Raw genomic sequence first — 18,926 nt, forward strand, 5'->3', positions numbered from 1 at the left:
ACGACGGTTAATTTTGTTTAGTCGAGGCTCGCACAGGGAGGCCCGCAAGGTCTGTACGGGGCTTTGATTCTGCTCACGCCCCAGTTCCTCCTCCATATCCAAGGGTTCACACAGGCAAGTCGCGTTGCTCAATTCTGTCTCCAAGATGAATTGCGTTTGGGTCTGTTTACATACAGGACATCTTTATTTGTCCGGAGAAACCTTTGGTAAACGCCGACACTGGAATTTGTGCAGCACTGGGAATGCAGAGCACAGAGCACAGCTACATCGCACGATCTCTTTTAAGTGCAGGGCAGCAAAGGACAGTTAGATCTTATTCTTGTGGGTTTATAGAGACAGCGGGCTGAACTTTACAGCTCACCTCCGTCCTGGGTGGGATAAAAGAAGCAAGAATGTTGCCCTCTAAGCCAGGCTACTTGAGGCCCCAAAGTTGGGTAATTTCTCTTTCTCGTCTCTACACGCCCGCACATATTTTTCTTCTGGTTTTGTGCCTGCTGTCGTGTTTTTTTTTGTTGTTTTTCTTTTTTTGTTTTTAAACTAGACCTTGTGAAAGAGCTGTTTCTTCTTTGGTTTTGAATTGGAAGATCTCTGGAAGCTTGGGTGTTCCCCCAGATGCATTCAAGTGACTTTCCTCATGGAAATGTAACCCATTCGATATCAAACCCACAAGGAAGAGTTAATATCTTGAGATCCAGCTGGTGACAGAAGGACCTCCAAGGACTGATGTCTTAGCTAAAATCTCTCTGTATTTTCAGCTTGCAACTGCAATGGCCACGCCTATGACTGCTATTACGACCCCGAGGTGGATCGCCACAAAGCCAGCAAAAGTCGCGAAGACAGATATGAAGGGGGAGGTGTCTGCATTGACTGTCAGGTAGGCCTGAATGGCTCTGGTGGAAAAAGCTGTTGCAGATCCTTGTGTGCGTATTTCTGCAGTCACACCTGGAGTTCGGTCTTGCTGGCAGCTCTGCCAACCCATTCACGCTCCCTCTGTTATCTTAATTAGGGTCTCTCTCTGGAAATCTGGTCTCTCTGCCATAGTATGCACCAGTAATGACAACAACACACTTGGATCCCTCGTTGTCCCCTGGTATTACCATTTTAGCTGTGCAGTCTTGCTGGGAAGAGGCAGGTCACTCCCATCCTTCTGTCCCAAAGTGGTCAAGACATTTTTACCATCTGAAGCAAACAGAACGGGCTTGAGGTCAGATATGAACCTGAAGCTCAGACTGGAGTTATGGGAGGACGCAGAGTTTGCAGGAAATGCTTTGTTTTCAAATCAGCATATGGAGTTTTGAGCAAATTTAGGTCTATGTGCTGACACTCCCGAGTTGCTCTCTCTGGGCCCTTGAGCTGTTAGCAAACCTGGCAGATGAGCATGAATCCTCTGCTGCAGGCAGAGGAACTGATGTCCGTGTAACCCACTGTCTTTCAGCATCACACCACTGGCATTAACTGTGAGAGGTGCATCCCAGGATACTACCGGTCCCCTGACCACCCGATCGACTCTCCGTACATTTGCTATCGTGAGTGTGATTTCCTCTGCAGGCTACAGACACCCTCCTGGACTTGATGACGCTGGGGAGGGTGGTTTGGGGATTGGCATGAAAGATTTTTCTGGTGTAGAGAGTCCAGCACCATGAGAGATGGGACCATGAGGGCAGTTCCTGCTGCAGCTGGCATTGTCCATGGAAATCTGTGTGCACACGCAGCCTGTACGTGTCTGCAGCATCCATGTAATCAGGAGCAGTGGTATGTCCAAGGCTGGAGTGACCTAAAACTGTGTTGTCACCTCTGCTGTACCCCCACGGAAATCCAGTCTTAGCTGCTGTCTCTGTGCCCTTTCAGCCAGTAGCTACAAACCACTGCTGTCTGTGCCTCTAAGCCAGACCCTCTCAAAATCACTCTTTTTATTTCTGGAGAGAATTCCTGTCGGATGGTGGGGGCTCTCACAGAGATTCTGTGTTGTAGCAATGCCCCTGTTGTGCTTGTGGCTGGCAAGGGTCTTGATCAGTGATGGCCACTGCAGCTTGTCCCTCTCTGCAGGCTGTAACTGCGAGTCTGACTTCACCGATGGCACCTGTGAGGACCTCACCGGCCGCTGTTACTGCAAGCCCAATTACACCGGGGAGCACTGCGATGCCTGTGCCGAGGGATACCTCGACTTCCCCCACTGCTACCGTAAGTACAGCGAGCGAGGCCATGCGGTGGCCAGGTCTGGGACCTCAGAGTGGGCGCAGAAACGGTCAAAGCTCTGTTTGTGGCTGCTCTTTAGATGTCTTTCCCCCGTGCCACGTTGGCAGTCCAGTCTCAGGAGTGGTTCCCACTGGTGTGGATGGAGCTGTGTTCAGTCTCGGTGGAGGCTGGAGCAGAGCAGAGCTGAACCCAGCTCCCTGTAGTCAGTGGGAACTTCCCCTTTTGTCTAGAGTCTGACCTCTGACTTTCTATGTTGGAGGGAGAAAGGCGTCTTTCCAGAGCCTGGGTCTAAAATGGCTGTAGTTGTTTTTTATATAGTGGGATGTCTGCACCTGGTTACATGTTTCACATTTTTATTCAGCCCGTTCAGTTTTGGGACCATCAGCCCATTGCTATTCTGACAGGATTTCTTTGACTGTGTGATGACCTGTGCGGTGTCTCTTTCTCCAAATAGCTGTTCCAGCTTTCGCTTACAACGATACTGGAGAACAAGTGCTCCCTGCGGGACAGATCATAAGTAAGCACTGCAATTTTCCTTGCTGCTTTGGCAATCACCCTGCTGTTATTACTGTTATACCTCGCAGCCTAACGTGAGATCAGGTCTCCAGCTTACTGGACTTGTACGTTGTAAGGGACAGCCCTGACACACAGTGGTTCTGAGAGAGGAGGCAGCTGAGGGAGAGGGGAAAGTAACTGTGGGTCCAGGCCGAGTGGGGATGTCCCTTCTGGTCTCTCTGTAAGGAACACCCTAAGATCACGGAGGGGCTGTGGCTGAGGTGGAACTCCATCTGGGTTCTCCCAGATCTCAGCCTTTGGGTTTAGGTACAGACCTGTACTTGTGCCACACCTGCACGTTCTGCATTCTCCGTGCAGTGGAAGGCACGGTGGGTCCACGCTGACAGCCCCCGCTGCACAAAGCCACAAGTAGCACAAACTCCTGGGAAGCATCCACAGGCGGCTGCTCGCTCTGCGTTGCTTCCTGTGTTGTTTTCAGTGTTCACCATGCCCTCAGCCGTGCTCCCCTCCAACTCCCCCCTCTCTGATGATCACCCCTCTCAGTTGATCTCATTCCTTGTCTTTGTTTCTTTTCCCACCGAGTCCTCCTTTGTCTCATGCTCCCTGGCGTGCTGTAGATAACCTTTTCCTTCCTTCTGATATTTTAAACTCTGTATCTTCCAGGCAGGTTTTTCTTTCCTGAGCTGGAACTTCTCACTTCCCTTCCCATTTCCCTGCCTCCCCCTTCCTCTGGTTCTTGGATGATTTCTGCACTTCCCTCCCCAGCCCGTCCCCCCATGCTGTTGCAGGAGGCAGGGTTGGCTGACGGCCTCAGCATTGCTGACCCAGAGCACCAGCCTGCCCTGACGGCGAGAAGGGCTCAGATGCAGCTGAGCATGGAGTGGCCAGAGAAAGAGTCCAAACCCCACCCTGGGTAGCTGAAGTCTTCGGTTATTCATGCACAGCTCTTGGGCAGTGCTGCACCGAATCAGCCTCCTGGGCTTGTGCAGTCAGCGTTTGCCCGCCCTGTGCATTGCCCGGTTGCAGGCCAGCACCTTGCACAGCTGCATGATGCCGGTGTTTCCAAATCACCCTGCAACCCCCTGAGCCAGCCGTGCCGGTCGGCTGAACAGGCTTTGGTTAAAACATTTACATCTGACAGAAGGTTATTAGGGGGCAGACCCATGAGCTGCCACCTCTCACTGCAACCCCTTCCCTGACTTACAGGGCACAGAGTTCAGCTGACAGCGCTGTGTTGTTGCTTGCTGTGTGTTCCCCCCTGCAGACTGTGATTGCTACGCCGGTGGGACGGAAGGCAACGCCTGTCGGAAGGACCCTCGGGTGGGGATGTGCGTGTGCAAACCCAACTTCCAGGGGACACACTGCGACCAGTGCGCTCCAGGCCACTATGGACCCAGCTGCCAGCGTGAGTGACTCCGGGTTAGCGGCCTCGAGCCTCCCCCTGCTGGCCTCCCTCCTGGGCAGAAACTTGCCTCTCCCCATCCTCTGCTTGTGCTGGGGAGGAGGAATTCTCCGGCCCTACTTCCAAGTGACAAATTCCCAGGACTTTTGCCGGTATTTTCCACCCAGCCCTAGCCCTGCAGCGTCCATCCAGCCTGGGGGTGCTCTTGAGAAATTCCGTAGGGGTGTGAGCTGTGGGCTGGGCATGCTTACTGTCAGCCGTGTCCCCTGTGGTGTCTGCAGTGACTGCATTTCCACCCCAGAAGAACGGGAGTTTGGTTTCTTTCCTAGGAAGGGAGAACGCTAAGGAGCTGTTTATTTACTAGTGCCCTTCTTGCTTTCCAGCCTGCCAGTGCTCCGGCCCCGGTCAGTACGATGGCACCTGTGACAGCGAGACAGGACAGTGTCTGTGTCGAACGGGATTTGAAGGGCACTCGTGCGATCAGTGCGCTCCCGGCTACTTCAACTACCCGCTGTGCCAGCGTGCGTATCCGTCCTTCCAGGGGCCGGGGGGGGCGCGCGTGTCTGTGCTCTGCAAATGCATCAGAGTGCATCAGATCTGGCAAAAACTGTCTGAAGACAATCTCTGCCCTGCTTACAGATACTTTACTGGAAAAAAACGATGCCAAAAAGTGGGCACAAATCAAGGGTTGCATAGTGGCAGTCAGGGTGACAGCGGCAGTCTGCCTCTGCCAACTGTAGGGTAGTTGTTACAGCAAAGTCTTCTGGTAGTGTTTTGAAGGAATACGAGACGTGGTTTTGTGGGCATTTTGGAGAATGTGCAAAAATTTGCAGAGATCAACAGTTTGAACACTTAGGGCAGGACCCGCGTGTCCATTTGAAAGCCTCAGAAAAAGCCACAGGTGTTTCCCTGTACTCCCAGAGCAGAGCAGACGTTTTCTCTCTCTTGCAGTGTGCGGCTGCAGCGCTGTCGGGACGCTGCCGGGAGGCTGCGACTCCTCCGGGAGGTGTTTCTGCAGACCTGAGTTTGCCGGGCCGAGGTGCGAGCAGTGCAGCGCTGGGTACCACTCCTACCCCCACTGCTACGGTAAGAGCACAGCGTCGGTGGTGAATTGGTGGGGATGTGCACGTGTCAGAGTGCTGCCGTGAAAAAGACAGGGTGCTTTGTCTCCCCAAAACACATCTCAGGGGAGGAACAAGCTGGCTCCGTGCCGGCGAGGCAGCTGAGAGGCATCTGGGGGTTTCCTCATGGCGGAGTGAGGTGATGCGTAGCTGAACGCAGAGGAGAGAAGCCATCCCAGCTCCCTGCTCAGCATCCATCAGCCATGCGTGTTGTGTGAACGTGCCTCAAATTGTGGTTATTCACGTGGGGCATTTTAATGAGCGTTAACATTCAGTTCCTGCTGGCCTGTCACCTTCCAAAAAACACGCCTTTTCTCAGATGATGGTGCTTCCCAAAATCAAAACCCGTGTGATTTGCACTATGAATTTGGCAGGCTTGTTCTGGAGGTCATGGATTGTGCCAAAGCCTGGAGGACAAAGGTTTTTTTATCGGTCACACTTCCTTATCCCAACCCGTCTGTGACCTGGTGTCCCAGCTCCTGCCTTTTTGCCTCTCTTTGGTGCATTAACCTACTAAACTGCTGAGGAACATTGAATTGGCTGTAAAAAACTCTCATGGGCATTTTCCTGGTACGGCTATATTTGTAGATTAAAGTATTCCCTGTCTCTCTGGAGAATTAAGAAAATTAATTTCTGATGGAAGTATTCCCCGTCTCTCTGAGGAATTAAGAAATTAATTCATTTTTGATGGAAATAGCTACTTCCCGTGGGACTGAGCAACAATTCAGACCAGCAGTGGTTGGCCACAGCTCATGTTCCCTCAGACTATTGAGAGTCTTGCTCTTCCAGCCTGCTCCTGTGATTCCCGAGGTGCGGTGGACAACAACTGCAGCCCAGCTGGCCAGTGCCGATGCCACGCAAATTTTGCAGGGCACACCTGCAACCAGTGCGCCCTGGGCTTCTACGGCTACCCCAGCTGCACACGTGAGTAGCCACCCTTGTGAGAGGATCCTAGGGGAGGGAGGGGAGGAGCTGCTGCTACTGACATTGGAATGGTTTTCTTTTCCATAATCCGTCTCTAAGGGTTATACATGAATATAGCTGGCTCTTAGAGCAGGAAATCAGTTTTCCTGTGTACGGTTCACCTGGCTATCCATCTGATAGGCATGCTTTATAATGAGCAAACATCGCTAAGGAGCGCTTCCCCGGAGGCTGTGCGGTTTTGTCTCCCCCAGTTCATTCGTTGTCACTAACAGCAGGAGCCCGGGTCTGCCTGCTTGCTTTGGAGATACAACCCAGTCTGGATATATGGCCTCTGTAGCAGTGAGCTCTTAAGAAGCAGACCTACAGAGTATGAACTGGGGAGCAGCTGTGGTTCAGACTTCCTCTCTGAAAGAAGTGTGTGTGGGTGAACATAAAATGTGCTCAGCGTTGCATCTCTCTGTCCTGGGGTTTGAGTGTCTGCAGCCAGAGAGCAGGGCTCTGAGAAGGGTGATATGTCCCAGCAGTCTCAAACCACATGTTTGGGTTATGCTTTGGTGCCTTGAGACATTCGGACATGGCTCACGGGACACATTTAGGCTCTTCAGGACTTTCTCCACCCTAGGTCATACCTATGCACAGCAACAGTGCTGAAACCAGCAGGAGTACAGTTGTACAACAGGCTGAACAACGAGCATCAGGATTTGGGGTTTCATGTCAGCCTCAAATTCAAGGTGTCATGGTGAGAGCGTTACAGCAACTTCCCCGGGTGCCGCATCGCTCCGGGAGCAGAGCGGCTGGTGCCAGGGCTGAGCGATGCCTGTGGCAGGTGCCTGCAGCCCAGGATACTCTGGATAGCCTTCTCCAGCTCTGGGCAGAGTGTCCCCAGCTCCCTCCCCGTCGGCAGTCTGGCTGGGAGCCAGATGTACTCTTATGTCTCCCGGCAAGAATTTACTGCTCATTAAAAAATAATCTGTGATACAGTTTCCCTGAAGCAACAAAAGAGCATCATCACCCTCTTGCACCATACTAAATGTGGATGCCTGAGCCACGGCCAGCTGGCAGAGCGCTCCTAGCAAATGCTGATGCCGGCAGTATGCCTTTGAAGAGGCTGGAGACATGGATGAAATGGTCTCGCAGGAATTCAGTAGTCTTTCTTTTTTTTTCTATCCTACAGCAATATCCAGATAGCAGAGCTGTAAAGGAGTCACGGCAAGGAAAGAGGAGAAGAACATGTTTTTGTTTGTTTGTTTTTAAATCGGTAGTTTAATTAAACGCTGTTTTGCTGCGCCAGTCCAGGGTGTCAGCTTAAAACCTTCCCCCTTGGCATCAGAGCAGGGATTTGAGGAGCTCCCAAGAGCTGCCCGACAGCTTGCTGACCTTTCATGCGATAGGGCAGCAGGATCTCTCCGTGCGTCCGCAGCAGGCAGGTTATACAGGAAGCTGCAGAGCCATCGCCCTGCCTTGCCCTCAGCCGCTGGCAGTGCCACGGCGGTGTCTGGTGCTGCAGACCTGCCGCCCGTCCTCAAGAGCCACAGGGCAGACGCTGATGGCCGAATGCTGCTCTTAGGAGTCTGGGTGCAGCTGGGCTTTTGTAGGGTCTGATCTGTCACTGGTCGCTGACCTTTTGGGGATGAGATCATGCAGTCCCCTTGTCTTTAACCAGAACTCCCCCCACCACTGGAATAACACCTCACTATAGACGAAAAGCTGTGATAAAAATGTGAAAAGCATTGTTTCTCTTATTTTATTTTATTTTTAACTAAATCAAAGAACGAGATTGTTATTTATAACCTGTGTTTTTGAACGCTTTGGTGAAGGTCAGGCAGACAAAAGTGGTTGTTGGTGGGAAGCCTTGAAGGCAGGAGCCTTTGTGCCCCGCAGGCCCAGCAGTTGCTCTCTCCTCTTTTGCAGCTTGCCAGTGCTCCAGGGAGGGCTCTCTGCACAGCACGTGCGACCAGGAAACAGGGCAGTGCAGCTGCCGGCCCAAAGTGACGGGACTGCGCTGCGATAGCTGCGTGCCGGGCGCCTATGGATTTCCACACTGTGAAGGTAGCCCCCTTCTCCTCCTTGGGACGGGGACTCTGGTCTGGGACGTGGTGTGGTGCCGGTAAATGGGCATGTCGTTCCCCTACAGCTGTGTCAGGAAGAAATAACCACCCTGAGGAACAGCCGGGGTGTGAGCTGGCTCTTTATAAATCCCTCCTTGTGCCTCTCTTTTCTAGTGGGCTCCTGTAACCCGGCGGGGTTAGTGACTGCAGATCCCTCACTGGCCCCGGTGAGTACCAAGTGGAGCTGCCAACCACTCGGCTCATTTTTTCGCTTGATCCCCTTTTTCTCACTTTGGGCCGAGACCTTCCTTAAGCACAGTGTTCAAAACAGCCACTGCCCACTCCAGAGTAGCAGACACCACATTCAGCCACTGTGCTGCAAGTTCTCACCTGCTCCTTTCTCCTCCTCCCTTTCTGCAGGGCTCCTGTGCGTGTCGGGCATACGTTGAAGGCCCAGCTTGTGACAGATGCAAGCCCTTGTACTGGAACCTGACTCCGGAGAATCCCTACGGCTGCACGAGTAAGGAAATGGCGTATGCACAGCCTCCAAAAGCCCCTTCCATGCTGTAACGGTGCAAGACCCACACCCAAGTTGGTGGGGACCATCACTGCTGAGTGGTTGTGATATCTTTCCTTCCTTCTTCTCAATGAGACGCAAGTAAAGCTAGAGGTGTCTGGGGAGGGGGGAGAGGCTAGAGCCCAAATCTTTCTGCTTGGTGTAGAACGCAGGGCTCGTGCAGTGAGTTGTGCCATTCTCAGCCCTCCCTGCAGACTTTGCACTCTTAGATTTTCACGGCCCGCTGTGCAGAAATGTTGAATGTCTTCCACAGCTGTGTCTGCAACAGTAACTGCCCAAAAATGACAAGTGAGCCCTTGTGCAGTGCTACCCCCTACTTGCCCAGTTCCCCGCTCCTCTTATCCCAGTCGGTGTCCTCTGATGTGCTGGGTATTGTCACCCATCAGGCTTCTCCTCAGGTGCTGATTGGTTTTCTTGGCTTTCTTGTTCGTCTCCTCCTCTCCAGGCTGCAAGTGTGATACCAGGGGCACCATCAGCGGAATCGCAGAGTGCCAGCAGGTGGGTTTGCTCCTCTCTGCCTCTGGGCACCTCCCAGTCTGTGCTGTGCCGGGAACGTTTCAGCTCTGTCTCCAGCAGCTGCTGCTGGAGAAGCCTGTCCTGACACTGAGCTCTCAAAGGTTGCACCACAATCTGCGCTTGCATGAGAACATAGGATTAAGACCTGTCATAAATTAGGCACCTAAATATTTCTGTGTCTGGCCCAGGATGCCTGGTTTTTTGTTTGCCTGCATTTTTGGGTAATTGCACTTATCTGGCCCACCCACGCACAGGAAGCATGAAACTCAAAATGCTCCTCCAGTATCCCAGACTAGGACCCAAATAGCTGAGGAATGGCTCAGCCATGACGAGCAGCGGGAGGGAATAAGCTCTTCTTTCTGCCTGCTCTCTCCTAGGGCGATGGGCAGTGTTTCTGCAAACCGAACACCTGTGGCCAGTTCTGCTCAACGTGCAAGGATGGCTACTTCAGTATGGAGAATGCAAATTACTTTGGCTGCCAAGGTGAGTCCCCTTCTGGTGTGTCAGGTGAAGGAGGGGGGGCGCAAGAGTCTGCACATACCCCCTGACTGGTGGCCTCGGAGGAAAGGAGCAGGGCATGTCCCACCTCCTGCTTTTGAATAAACCATGGCAGGTGTTGGATCTTGGTGTGTATCTGGAGACCCAAGTGGGTAGACACTGGTGGACAAAGGACAAATGTCCATCATACCGGGTGATGAAAGGCCAGGAAAGCTCTCTTGGGCACTGCTTGCTTTAGAAACTGGTGTGCTTAACCATTGCTCGCGTCCTTGCAGCTGTACCCCATCTTCCTCCTGCCGGGAGCAGGTGGACGTGGGGTTGGCTGCTCTCCGTGGTGCCCATGGAAGGAGAGGAAGGAGGAGATCCGGCCGCTGTCGGTTGGCCCACACGGTCCCGGAAGGGCTGGGAAGAGGGAGCGAGGCTGCTGCTGGCGGCAGGGCTGCGGCGCCCGGCCGTGAGGGTTTGCAGACCTTGTTACTCCCGCAGCCGTCTGGAAATAGCTCGGCGCTGAGGTGGAAGAGGAGCTGGTCCAAGTGGGGCCGGGGCCAATATGAAAACGGATACAATGGAATAAAAATAGTGGCCCCGGCCTCCCCACCCGCTGGGGCGCGCCTTTGATTAGGGACCAGGAGCTCGTTAGCACGGCGGGAATGTAAACAGGCGCTTCCTGCCCACAGGCTGCCGGTGCGACGTTGGCGGGTCCCTGGGGCCATCCTGCGAGGAGCGGAGCGGAGCCTGTCGCTGCCGTCAGAGCACACGTGGCCCCACCTGCACTCAGTAAGCTGCTAGCACCTCAGGGTGCCGGGCCTCTCGTTCGCTGTCTCGGGGCTGGTGTCCTCTGCCACCACTGGGATGGGGACCTGACCGTCCGGGCTGCTGCCGCATCGGCCGTGTGCCTGGCAGAGCCGTCCTCCTGCCCGCAGGGGTGACATGCAGAAGTGTCCGTCACTAGCATCTAACATCTCAAAAGGCTAAAGGGGACGTTGGTGAGTGAGTCAGGAGCCTTTCCTTCCAGATAACTGGGTAACGGTGCTCCTTCTCTTCCGCAGACCTGCACGGGACCATTATTTCCCTGACCTTCACCACCTGAAATTTGAGCTGGAGGAAGGTACCACGCCAGCCGGCCGGGCCGTGCGCTTCGGCTACAACCCCCTGGAGTTTGAGGGGTTCAGCTGGCGAGGATACGCGCAGATGTCCTCCATCCAGGTATGCCTGCTGCCTCCGGCCCAGCCCAGCTCCCCCTGCGGAGGATGCGGCTGGTGGAGAGCTGACGTCCTTTCGGCACACATCTTTTACCCCAAGTGCTTCTCAAACCCCCAAAGTCACATGACAGCCAACATAAACAGCACAGTGAATATATATAGCCTGTTTGTGCAGATATTTCCTGTAGTGCTAGGGACAGCATAGACTGATGAGGGGAAAGAGCCTAAATTGGGAGTCCCCTGACATCCTAATCCGGTTAGATAAAGGTGGTAGCTTGGCGATTACTTACAGGGATGTCTGTAAACACTGTATCTGGGTTTCCTTGTGGCTATTTCGTCTGACTCTGCTCTTTCTTGCATCTCTCTGCATAACCTTCTCTCCCTTTTCGAAAAATAAAGTAGATCCTTCTTTGCTGCCATGTCTGGCTTGGATCTCTTGTTACTGGTCTGCCTCTGCTCTTGCTGATAGATGGTTTGCCATAATGATGGTTTACACTAACCAGGAGTTGTCTAAGCCCCACAGATGAAGCTATTTCATCTGTTGACCTTTTTTTTTTTTTTCTTGGGTGGATTCTTCTTCTGCATGGCACCTGCAGAAGTGTCACCTGTGTGTGTGTTTGGGGATGGGGTGCAGGGCAGTGATTCTCTGACAGTCTTGTCCCATGTAAGATGTTCCTTATTCTGGTGCGTTTACTTTCAGTTTTCTTCGCTTTTTACATGCTTAAGTGAAAGAACAGAGGGGACCAAAATATTAGCCATTTCCCATTGAATTTGTATATAGAAGCTAGGCAACAAACTGCTGTAGGTTGCCTTGAGAAAACCCTAGCCTTAAAGTTTAAGTGTGGAGCTCATGCTCAAGCTCATGGCTTTGTTTTGCATCCAGCATTGGCAATGAGATAGAAACAGGCCTTGACAGAAGGTCAAGCTCTTGGCTTTCTGCTGGCAGGTCTCTCCTGTAGTTTGCTCTTTGCAAGGTCCTCCCAGTTTGCTCTCCAGTGGGAAGAAGGTGTGTAACTGGAGCTTCGAGGAGTCTCCCCAGGCATATCCCCTGTTTTGCTCTTTAGGCAGAAGGGTATTTAAGCAGGTGCTTAGATCTCTTTAAAAGGGATAGGACGTAAGCATCTACTTAACCGGTATCTTTCCAAACAGTGTCCAGACAGGCGGAGGGCTGACACGTCCCTCAGTGGCACATTCCCTTGGCACCACTAGTTCATAGTGCTGCGCGTTTCTGGGGATGAGGCACCAGCTCCATTTGTAGCCTTCTCTGTAGGCATCTGGGCAGAGACCTGTAAGCACAGGAACCAGGAGCTTCAGTGTTTGGTCCCTGCCAGCTGGTTATGTCGCAAAGCCCGGAAGCAATACGCAGATAAGAAAAACAAGAACTTCTTAAAACCTCTCCTCTGGCACGGCGTGTGCCCCAGGATAGCCGAATGACCCCGCTGTGCCAGAGAATCTTTCCCGTGTGGTTGGAGCCTCTCCACCCGCTTCCTGCAGGCAGCTTGCTCCCTCCACGGGTGGCCCTGGAAGGGACAGCGTGGCGAGGCAGGGCCGATGTGCTTGTCTTCTCCTTGCGCTGTGGCATGTCGCTTTGGGAGCAGTGAGCCGAGCGGCTGCGCTTAGGCTGGTGGCTGTCGGCGGTGGAGGTAATTGAAGGTGTGCTCTGCTTCTCTCCCCTTTCTCTCTCCACCAGCCCAAGGTAGTGGTGACTCTCAATGTGACTTCCCCCGACCTCTTCCGCCTCGTCTTCCGCTACGTCAGCCGGGGGCCCGCCAGTGTGGAAGGGAGGGTCTCGGTCGTTGAGGAAGGAAAGTTTAATGTTTGTGACAACTGTAAGTGCATTTTTCGCTTCTAGACTAACTCAGAGCATCCCGCACTGCGACACTACTCCTCCGCCCCTTCTCCTGTCCCAGGTGTGCCCATCCTAAGTGTGCCCATCCCAAGTGTACCCATCCCAGATGGCCGGCCAGTGCTGTGCCCTGGGATAGCAAGGGAGGGGGAAGAGAGGCAGGCAGGCAGGCAGGTAGGCAGGCGGGTCCGGCTCTCCCGCAGCGTGGGCGAGTGGCCAGGAGCTGGCCTCCCAGTGACGTGTGCCCCATGTGCTTTTTTGCTTTTTGCAGAATAAAATCAGAGTCACTGTAGACGTGAAGGAGGCAGAGCTCTATCTGTTCCATGTCATCCTGAGGTATATTAATTCAGGAGGGGCCACTGTGTATGGCAAAATTACAGCTTATCAGCCACGAAGGAGAGGTAAGGATCCCAGACTGCTCTGCTCCCCTGCACCATCGCCACCTCCTCCCCATCCCAGGCAACTTCCTGCATCATCCTTTCCAGAAGACACTTCCATGTGGCTTTATCCCATTAGTCCTGCCTTTCCAACTCATAGGCTGATTTCAGCCTGCAGCCCCCCTTATTTAACAAAGCAGTGACAAGCTGGTCCCCAGTCCTGGGGCTGTGCGTCGAGGACTGTTATCAGCCAGGCTGTTGCTGGATAAGGCCGCTATACAGCTAAGTACAGTCCCTCCAGCAAGGGTCAGAATCGCCTCAGTGCCCCAGGCAGAACTGAGCTGAGTTTCCACAAAACCAGAATGGGCCAAGTGCTGGGAACTGGATCCAAACTTTGGCTGCTGGACATGGTTTTATTTCACAGATGCCCTCATGTGGCAGGCCTGTCCTTGCCTTGTGCTTCTCTCAAACCAGGCTGATGGCTTCATAGAGTACAAGCTTTGGAAGTGATTTGGAATTGCATGTGTTATACAGGCTATGCGCTCTGGTAGTTAGTTTCTTACCGAGACATGAGCTGCTGGAGAGGAAGAAGAGACACCAGAAGATAGCTGAACAAGCCTAGAGACCTGGGAATTGATTATTCTGGGAATCAGTGTGAGCAAGCTTGCATGGGGACAGAGCTGAAGCCATGCAAGTGCCCTAGGGCACAGCTGGCTGATTGTTTTTACCCCTCTAACAACTCTGCAGTGACATTGTCCTGCTGTACAAGGCTGTTGACATCAGCTATCTAATTTGTCAGAGTGTGAAGTTCTGTCCTCTGTCTTGAATTGACATAGAAGATGTTTTGCCTTTGATATCATATGCTAGGTTTGAAATGCCAAGATATTATTTTTCTACCATTTTTGAGGGAAAAAAATAGCTGTTTTTTTTTTACAGCCATGCTACACAGCAGAAAGCCCAGAGAAGCATGAGCCACACTCATGCTTCAGGATCCGACCAGAGGTCAGGAAGTATTTAACCTTTCCTGTCCAGCAGCAGAGCTCATTTGCCTTATGATGCGTTTCCCTCCTTTCTCAGAAGCAACACTTGATTTTTCTAGTGTTGAAGGCAAACTGCCAGGCCAATACAGCAGCAATGGGATCTAGGAGGGCAGCTTCCTTGGTAGGACAAACTGGCTTCAGAAATGCTGCCTGAGTAGAATGGGCTTCAAATGGTAAAGGACAAGTGGCTTGGAAAGAAACTGAAAGGACAAACTGGACCATTTTATCTCTCCCTGCTTGAAGAAGATAAGTGAGGAAAGTGAGGAGATGTGGCTTGCAAAAGGGGAAGCCTTTTCCAAGTGTATAATCTACTGACCAGTTTGTCCCGCCCCACCTCCACAACCCATCTCAGTTTGAGTTGTGCATCCAGTCAAAGGGATGTCAGACTTCAGCTGCTCAGGAAATCTGCCCCGTTGCCTGTTGAGGGAAATCTCTTCATTCCTTGCATCCTCACCTTTGCTTCCCATCTGAGAAAGTGAGGGCTTGGCCTTAGCTGATGCCAGGCATGTTGCAGACCTAGCACACGGGAGAAGAGACTGCCTTATCCCAGCAGCAGCACAAGTCCCTGCTATAGCTTCGGACCCTCTGCACTATGCCTCGATGCCCGTGTACCATCCTAGGATAGTCAGTGTGACATTCTCCACGTCTTCATCTCATCTGCTCCCCATGCAGCCAGACTCAGTGAATCCTTCTTAATCATGTGCTTCAAAACCTCCTGAGACTGTTAGACAGGCAGGCAGTCTGCTCCTAGGTGCTGTTTCGTTTTTGCATCCAAAGTTAATGAATTCAAAGGTTACGGAAATGTGTCAGCCGAGCCAAGGAGCTGTTCAGCTGCAGCAGGATCAGGCCTTAAATCTCTTCTGGCCTGTCAGTTAAAATCAGTGTCTAAATCTCAGGCACAGAGAGTCTATTGCTGGCAAGAGAGACAGGAGCACAGACTGGGGGGCTGAGAGTTTGCCAGAAGGCAGGTATCTTTCCCATGGAGCTGGGGTGAGAATACCCCTAAGGAAAGTGTACCTGGGCAATTCTTTTTGTCTGTCTCAGAATAAATTCTTCACAGAGGACTTCCTTCTCTATCAGGCAAACTGCGCTTTGGAATGCAATGCTCTGTGCTTTGCAGTCCAGGGAGGCAGAGCACACTGTGAGAGCCGTGGATTATCATTAAGGATTGCAGAGATTCTTTTTTTTTTCTCCCATTAAGCTACTGAGTAGATTTAGAGTGGATGCCTCTGTTACGGGTTGGTGTGGGATTGTGGTGCCTCTGCTACAGCAGCACCAAAAGAGCAGGAGCCCAGGACTCCCTGCTGCATTACAGAGCCGCTCCCCTGGGCGCAGCCTCTGATTTGCAGCCCCAGGTTTCCTATCTCCCCCTCCAGTGCCTTCACAGCCTCTTGTCCCTCCCGCTCCAGGTACAGAGCAGACCAAGCAGATTGTCTTTGCTCCCAGCACAGAGCCAGCTTTTGTCACCGTCCCCCAGAACAGCTTTGGGGAGCCATTCGTACTCAACCCCAACACCTGGTCTCTGGTTGTTGAAGCAGAGGGTGTGCTGCTGGTAAGGACCAGTCCCTGCACTCCATCCACCATGGGGAACCTCAGCAGCTCCCCAGGGGCAGGTGTCCCAAACAGAACTAACTCTCCTATTTCTCCTCCTAGGACTATCTGGTTTTGCTACCCAGCTCATACTATGAAGCTCCAATCCTGCAGCTAAAGGTCACGGAGCCATGTACATACCAGCCAGCCCCAGAGCAAGCTACCCAGAAGTAAGAATCCCCATGGTTTTGTGCTGTTTGAGACCTACTCAGCTCCTCTTGGCGTGAGGTTAAGAAATACACACAGTCCGTGTTCTGCGAGGGTCTGGATGCAGTAAAACTGCTTTGTGGAGTACTTGTCATGGTTGATAACATCTGGGCCTGCACTGGAGCAGAAAGCCAATGCACAGGTCACCTCATCCATGGCACAGTCAGTCTTTGTGTTCTCATGGATCCTGGATATCTAACTCAGACAGTAAGACCATAGCCCCTTTCCTACGATTCGATGCGTTCCCAGTGCCCAGGACCTCTCTGTCCATTTTGGCAGGAAGGCTGGTTGGATTCTGGACATCAGTTGTCCCCTCCACTAGTAGCAGATGTCACTAGTATGAAGAACATTGCAAGGGGAGAAGCTTTTTGTTGTTACTGCCCTTGCTGGTCCTATAATACACACTCTCTTGCTCCACACTATCCTGAGATGCTCCTGGAGCCCTCATGTCGGACCAAAACCTTCTTCAGACCTTGCTGGGATCCTGTCACACGGGTGCTCTTGACTCTTACAATCTTGATCTAACAGCAGTACTTTCCAAATTCTTTCTCAATGCTTTTAGCTGCCTCTTGTATAAGTACCTGTCTGTGGACGGCTTCCCTGCTGTGTCCGGGGTGGATGCGGTGTGCAGGCTGGATAACCGGTTACCCAGAGGGTGTCCCACGGAGCAGCTCACGCTTTTCCATCCCTGGATGGCGACATGCAGCGGCAACGATGTGAGTAGCACTTCTGTTTCACTCCTTGCACAAGTACTGTGGCAGCCATCTCTGCTCCCACTGTTTATGCGTTACATACACCCAGGCAGGTCGCCAGAAGGGCTTTGCACCCAGCTGCACTTGCATGCCCTGTTGCTCAAGACACCCAAAAGCAGTGTCTTGCTTGCAAAGGGCTTACAAGGGCATGGGTGGTACTTGGTAAGAATTGTCACTTCGTCCCCTCAGTCTCTCCTTGTACCCCTAGAGCGTTCCCTGAGAGTCTACAGCATGCAGGTAGACTGCAGTGACAATACTCGGCAGACAAATGAAGACAGAAAGACAAACCTCAAGGTGTAAATCTGGAACAAATCTCCCTTAGCAAAAAAGTAGCACGTGCCTTTGAATATGGGACATTCTGTCCTGGTTCATTCAGTGGTAACTGCTCCACGGGGACAGGGGGAGATTGATTTGAGGAGTAGGGCTCTGAACACCTTTCGAATCAGCATCACTTGAAATACCACAAATGAGTGCCGTGACATATCTCTTCCCATGAGAGGTGCAAACAGTAGTGGGGTGCAAACTCCAGCGTGTGCATGGGCTGTGCAGAGGAGGCTGGTTTGCAGCACAGGCATCCTGCATGCACTCGCTATGGGGAGTGGGACAGGAGACCCCCCTTCAGTTGTCTCTCTGTCCTCCAGGTGGAAGTCCAGTTGTCGCTGCCTATTGCTCAGCCCGGAAAGTACGTGCTGGTGGTGGAGTACGCCAACACCAACGCTTTGCAGACAGTAGGCGTTGCTGTCAGCTCGCCACACCTGGCCATGCAGCAGGGCACGTTCACCTTCTACCCGTGTGTCTACAGGTATGGTCAGCCCTGAAACAGGGAGAGGTTTCAGTCTTCCTGTGACATAGTGAGGACAGACTCCCTCAGCTGAACTTTTTGTGCTTTGTCTCATAAATGAAGAGTGCTGCAGCATCGTATATCTAAGCTGTGTACCTCCAAACTCAGTCTAGCTGGACATGATTTTAGTGACTGGCTGTCCCTGGGAACTACATGGTATCCCTGGTACACTACCTGTGCCGGTGGAGTCCTGTAGTACCTCTGCCAAGAGATGTATTGCTCCCTTTTACAGCTGGGTACGTTGTTAGGGGCCCTGATTTAGGGAATGGCCTACGGGCGGGTTTGTTGGAGCTGATGGTGCAGGTCAAACCCTGTCCCTTACAATAGAAGTGTCTGATTTCAGACTGCAACCTTTGCAATAGGAAACAAATGTCTGGGCTGTCCTTGGGAAACTTCACTCTTATGACTTGCCAGAAAAGGCATCAAAAGATTTACAGGGACTTTGTATAAATGCCTTCAGGACATATAGCTGGCAAGACAAGAAATAGATCGTGACCCTGCTCAAGGCTGGCCTCAAAATCTGTGTTTGTCTCACAGTTTCCTTTGTCGAGGGATTGCTGTAGATTCCCAGAGCCGCTTGGCAACTTTTGAACTTACCTCGGAGGCCACAATTCGGTTCATCGCTGATCTGGCTGACTTCTTCCTGGTAAGGCTCCCTGCGAGGGCAGCTCTGTTTGCAGGTTGCAAGGAGGAGAGGCAGGAGCAGCACCTAGTCTGTGGAAGGGCTTTCTGCTCCTGACTGGACTGGATACTAGATCTCCATCCGAGTCATGAGCAGTCCAAGGTGGAGAGTGTGCTCAGCAGTGTGTTGAGACGTGGGTTTGGGAGAAGATGGTGAGAAGAAGCTGCTCTTTGCAGAGGAAGCTCTGAGCAATGTGACAGTGCCTCTTCCCATTTTACCTGGAGGCATTCGTGGTTGCTTAGCTGAGGATGAAGAAACCCATAAATACATGGAGCCCCCGAACACCTTAGGGCTTGTACCAGGGAAGGAGGGGCAGCAAACAGGGCCCAGCCTGCTGTGCATTAGCTGAAGTGTCTGATGAGGGGGGTGCTCAGTGTGCTGGTGGTGGACTCCAAAGCTGCTGTGGACTCGCAGTGGCAGAGGCTGTTGTGTAACCAAGCGTCTCTCCTTTTCACGGCCTGCAGCACAAGGTGTACCTCGTACCCGCTGCTCAGTTCACCATGGAGTTTGTCGAGCCAAAGGTGCATTGCATCAGCGTCCATGGCACGTTCTCATCCAACAGGTAACAGAATCCCTCAGGATTTAGAGTGA

General features: G+C 52.5%; 1 protein-coding gene across 4 annotated transcripts in view; it reads left to right on the plus strand.

Annotated features, from left to right (window-relative positions):
• Positions 1–18,926, plus strand: part of LAMA5 (laminin subunit alpha 5) — a 91,236-nt gene that overhangs the window by 49,789 nt on the left and 22,521 nt on the right. For 2 of the 4 annotated variants that reach the window (XM_080558032.1, XM_080558033.1), the window contains exons 8-29: positions 756–874; positions 1,436–1,526; positions 2,047–2,181; positions 2,651–2,713; positions 3,977–4,117; positions 4,498–4,635; positions 5,066–5,200; positions 6,025–6,159; positions 8,071–8,208; positions 8,382–8,434; positions 8,628–8,727; positions 9,230–9,282; positions 9,678–9,783; positions 10,476–10,575; positions 10,848–11,004; positions 12,691–12,829; positions 15,673–15,815; positions 15,917–16,023; positions 16,623–16,776; positions 17,454–17,614; positions 18,191–18,299; positions 18,800–18,897. In XM_080558032.1, the coding sequence (XP_080414158.1) occupies positions 756–874; positions 1,436–1,526; positions 2,047–2,181; positions 2,651–2,713; positions 3,977–4,117; positions 4,498–4,635; positions 5,066–5,200; positions 6,025–6,159; positions 8,071–8,208; positions 8,382–8,434; positions 8,628–8,727; positions 9,230–9,282; positions 9,678–9,783; positions 10,476–10,575; positions 10,848–11,004; positions 12,691–12,829; positions 15,673–15,815; positions 15,917–16,023; positions 16,623–16,776; positions 17,454–17,614; positions 18,191–18,299; positions 18,800–18,897 (2,575 nt within the window). Of the gene's footprint in view, positions 1–755; positions 875–1,435; positions 1,527–2,046; positions 2,182–2,650; positions 2,714–3,976; positions 4,118–4,497; positions 4,636–5,065; positions 5,201–6,024; positions 6,160–8,070; positions 8,209–8,381; positions 8,435–8,627; positions 8,728–9,229; positions 9,283–9,677; positions 9,784–10,475; positions 10,576–10,847; positions 11,005–12,690; positions 12,830–13,117; positions 13,248–15,672; positions 15,816–15,916; positions 16,024–16,622; positions 16,777–17,453; positions 17,615–18,190; positions 18,300–18,799; positions 18,898–18,926 lie in introns of all 4 variants that reach the window. The other 2 variants (XM_080558034.1, XM_080558035.1) reach the window with 1 other exon arrangement.

The sequence above is a fragment of the Anser brachyrhynchus genome (genome assembly GCF_964034855.1).
Source record: "Anser brachyrhynchus genome assembly, chromosome: 16".
Classification (NCBI taxonomy): domain Eukaryota; kingdom Metazoa; phylum Chordata; class Aves; order Anseriformes; family Anatidae; genus Anser; species Anser brachyrhynchus.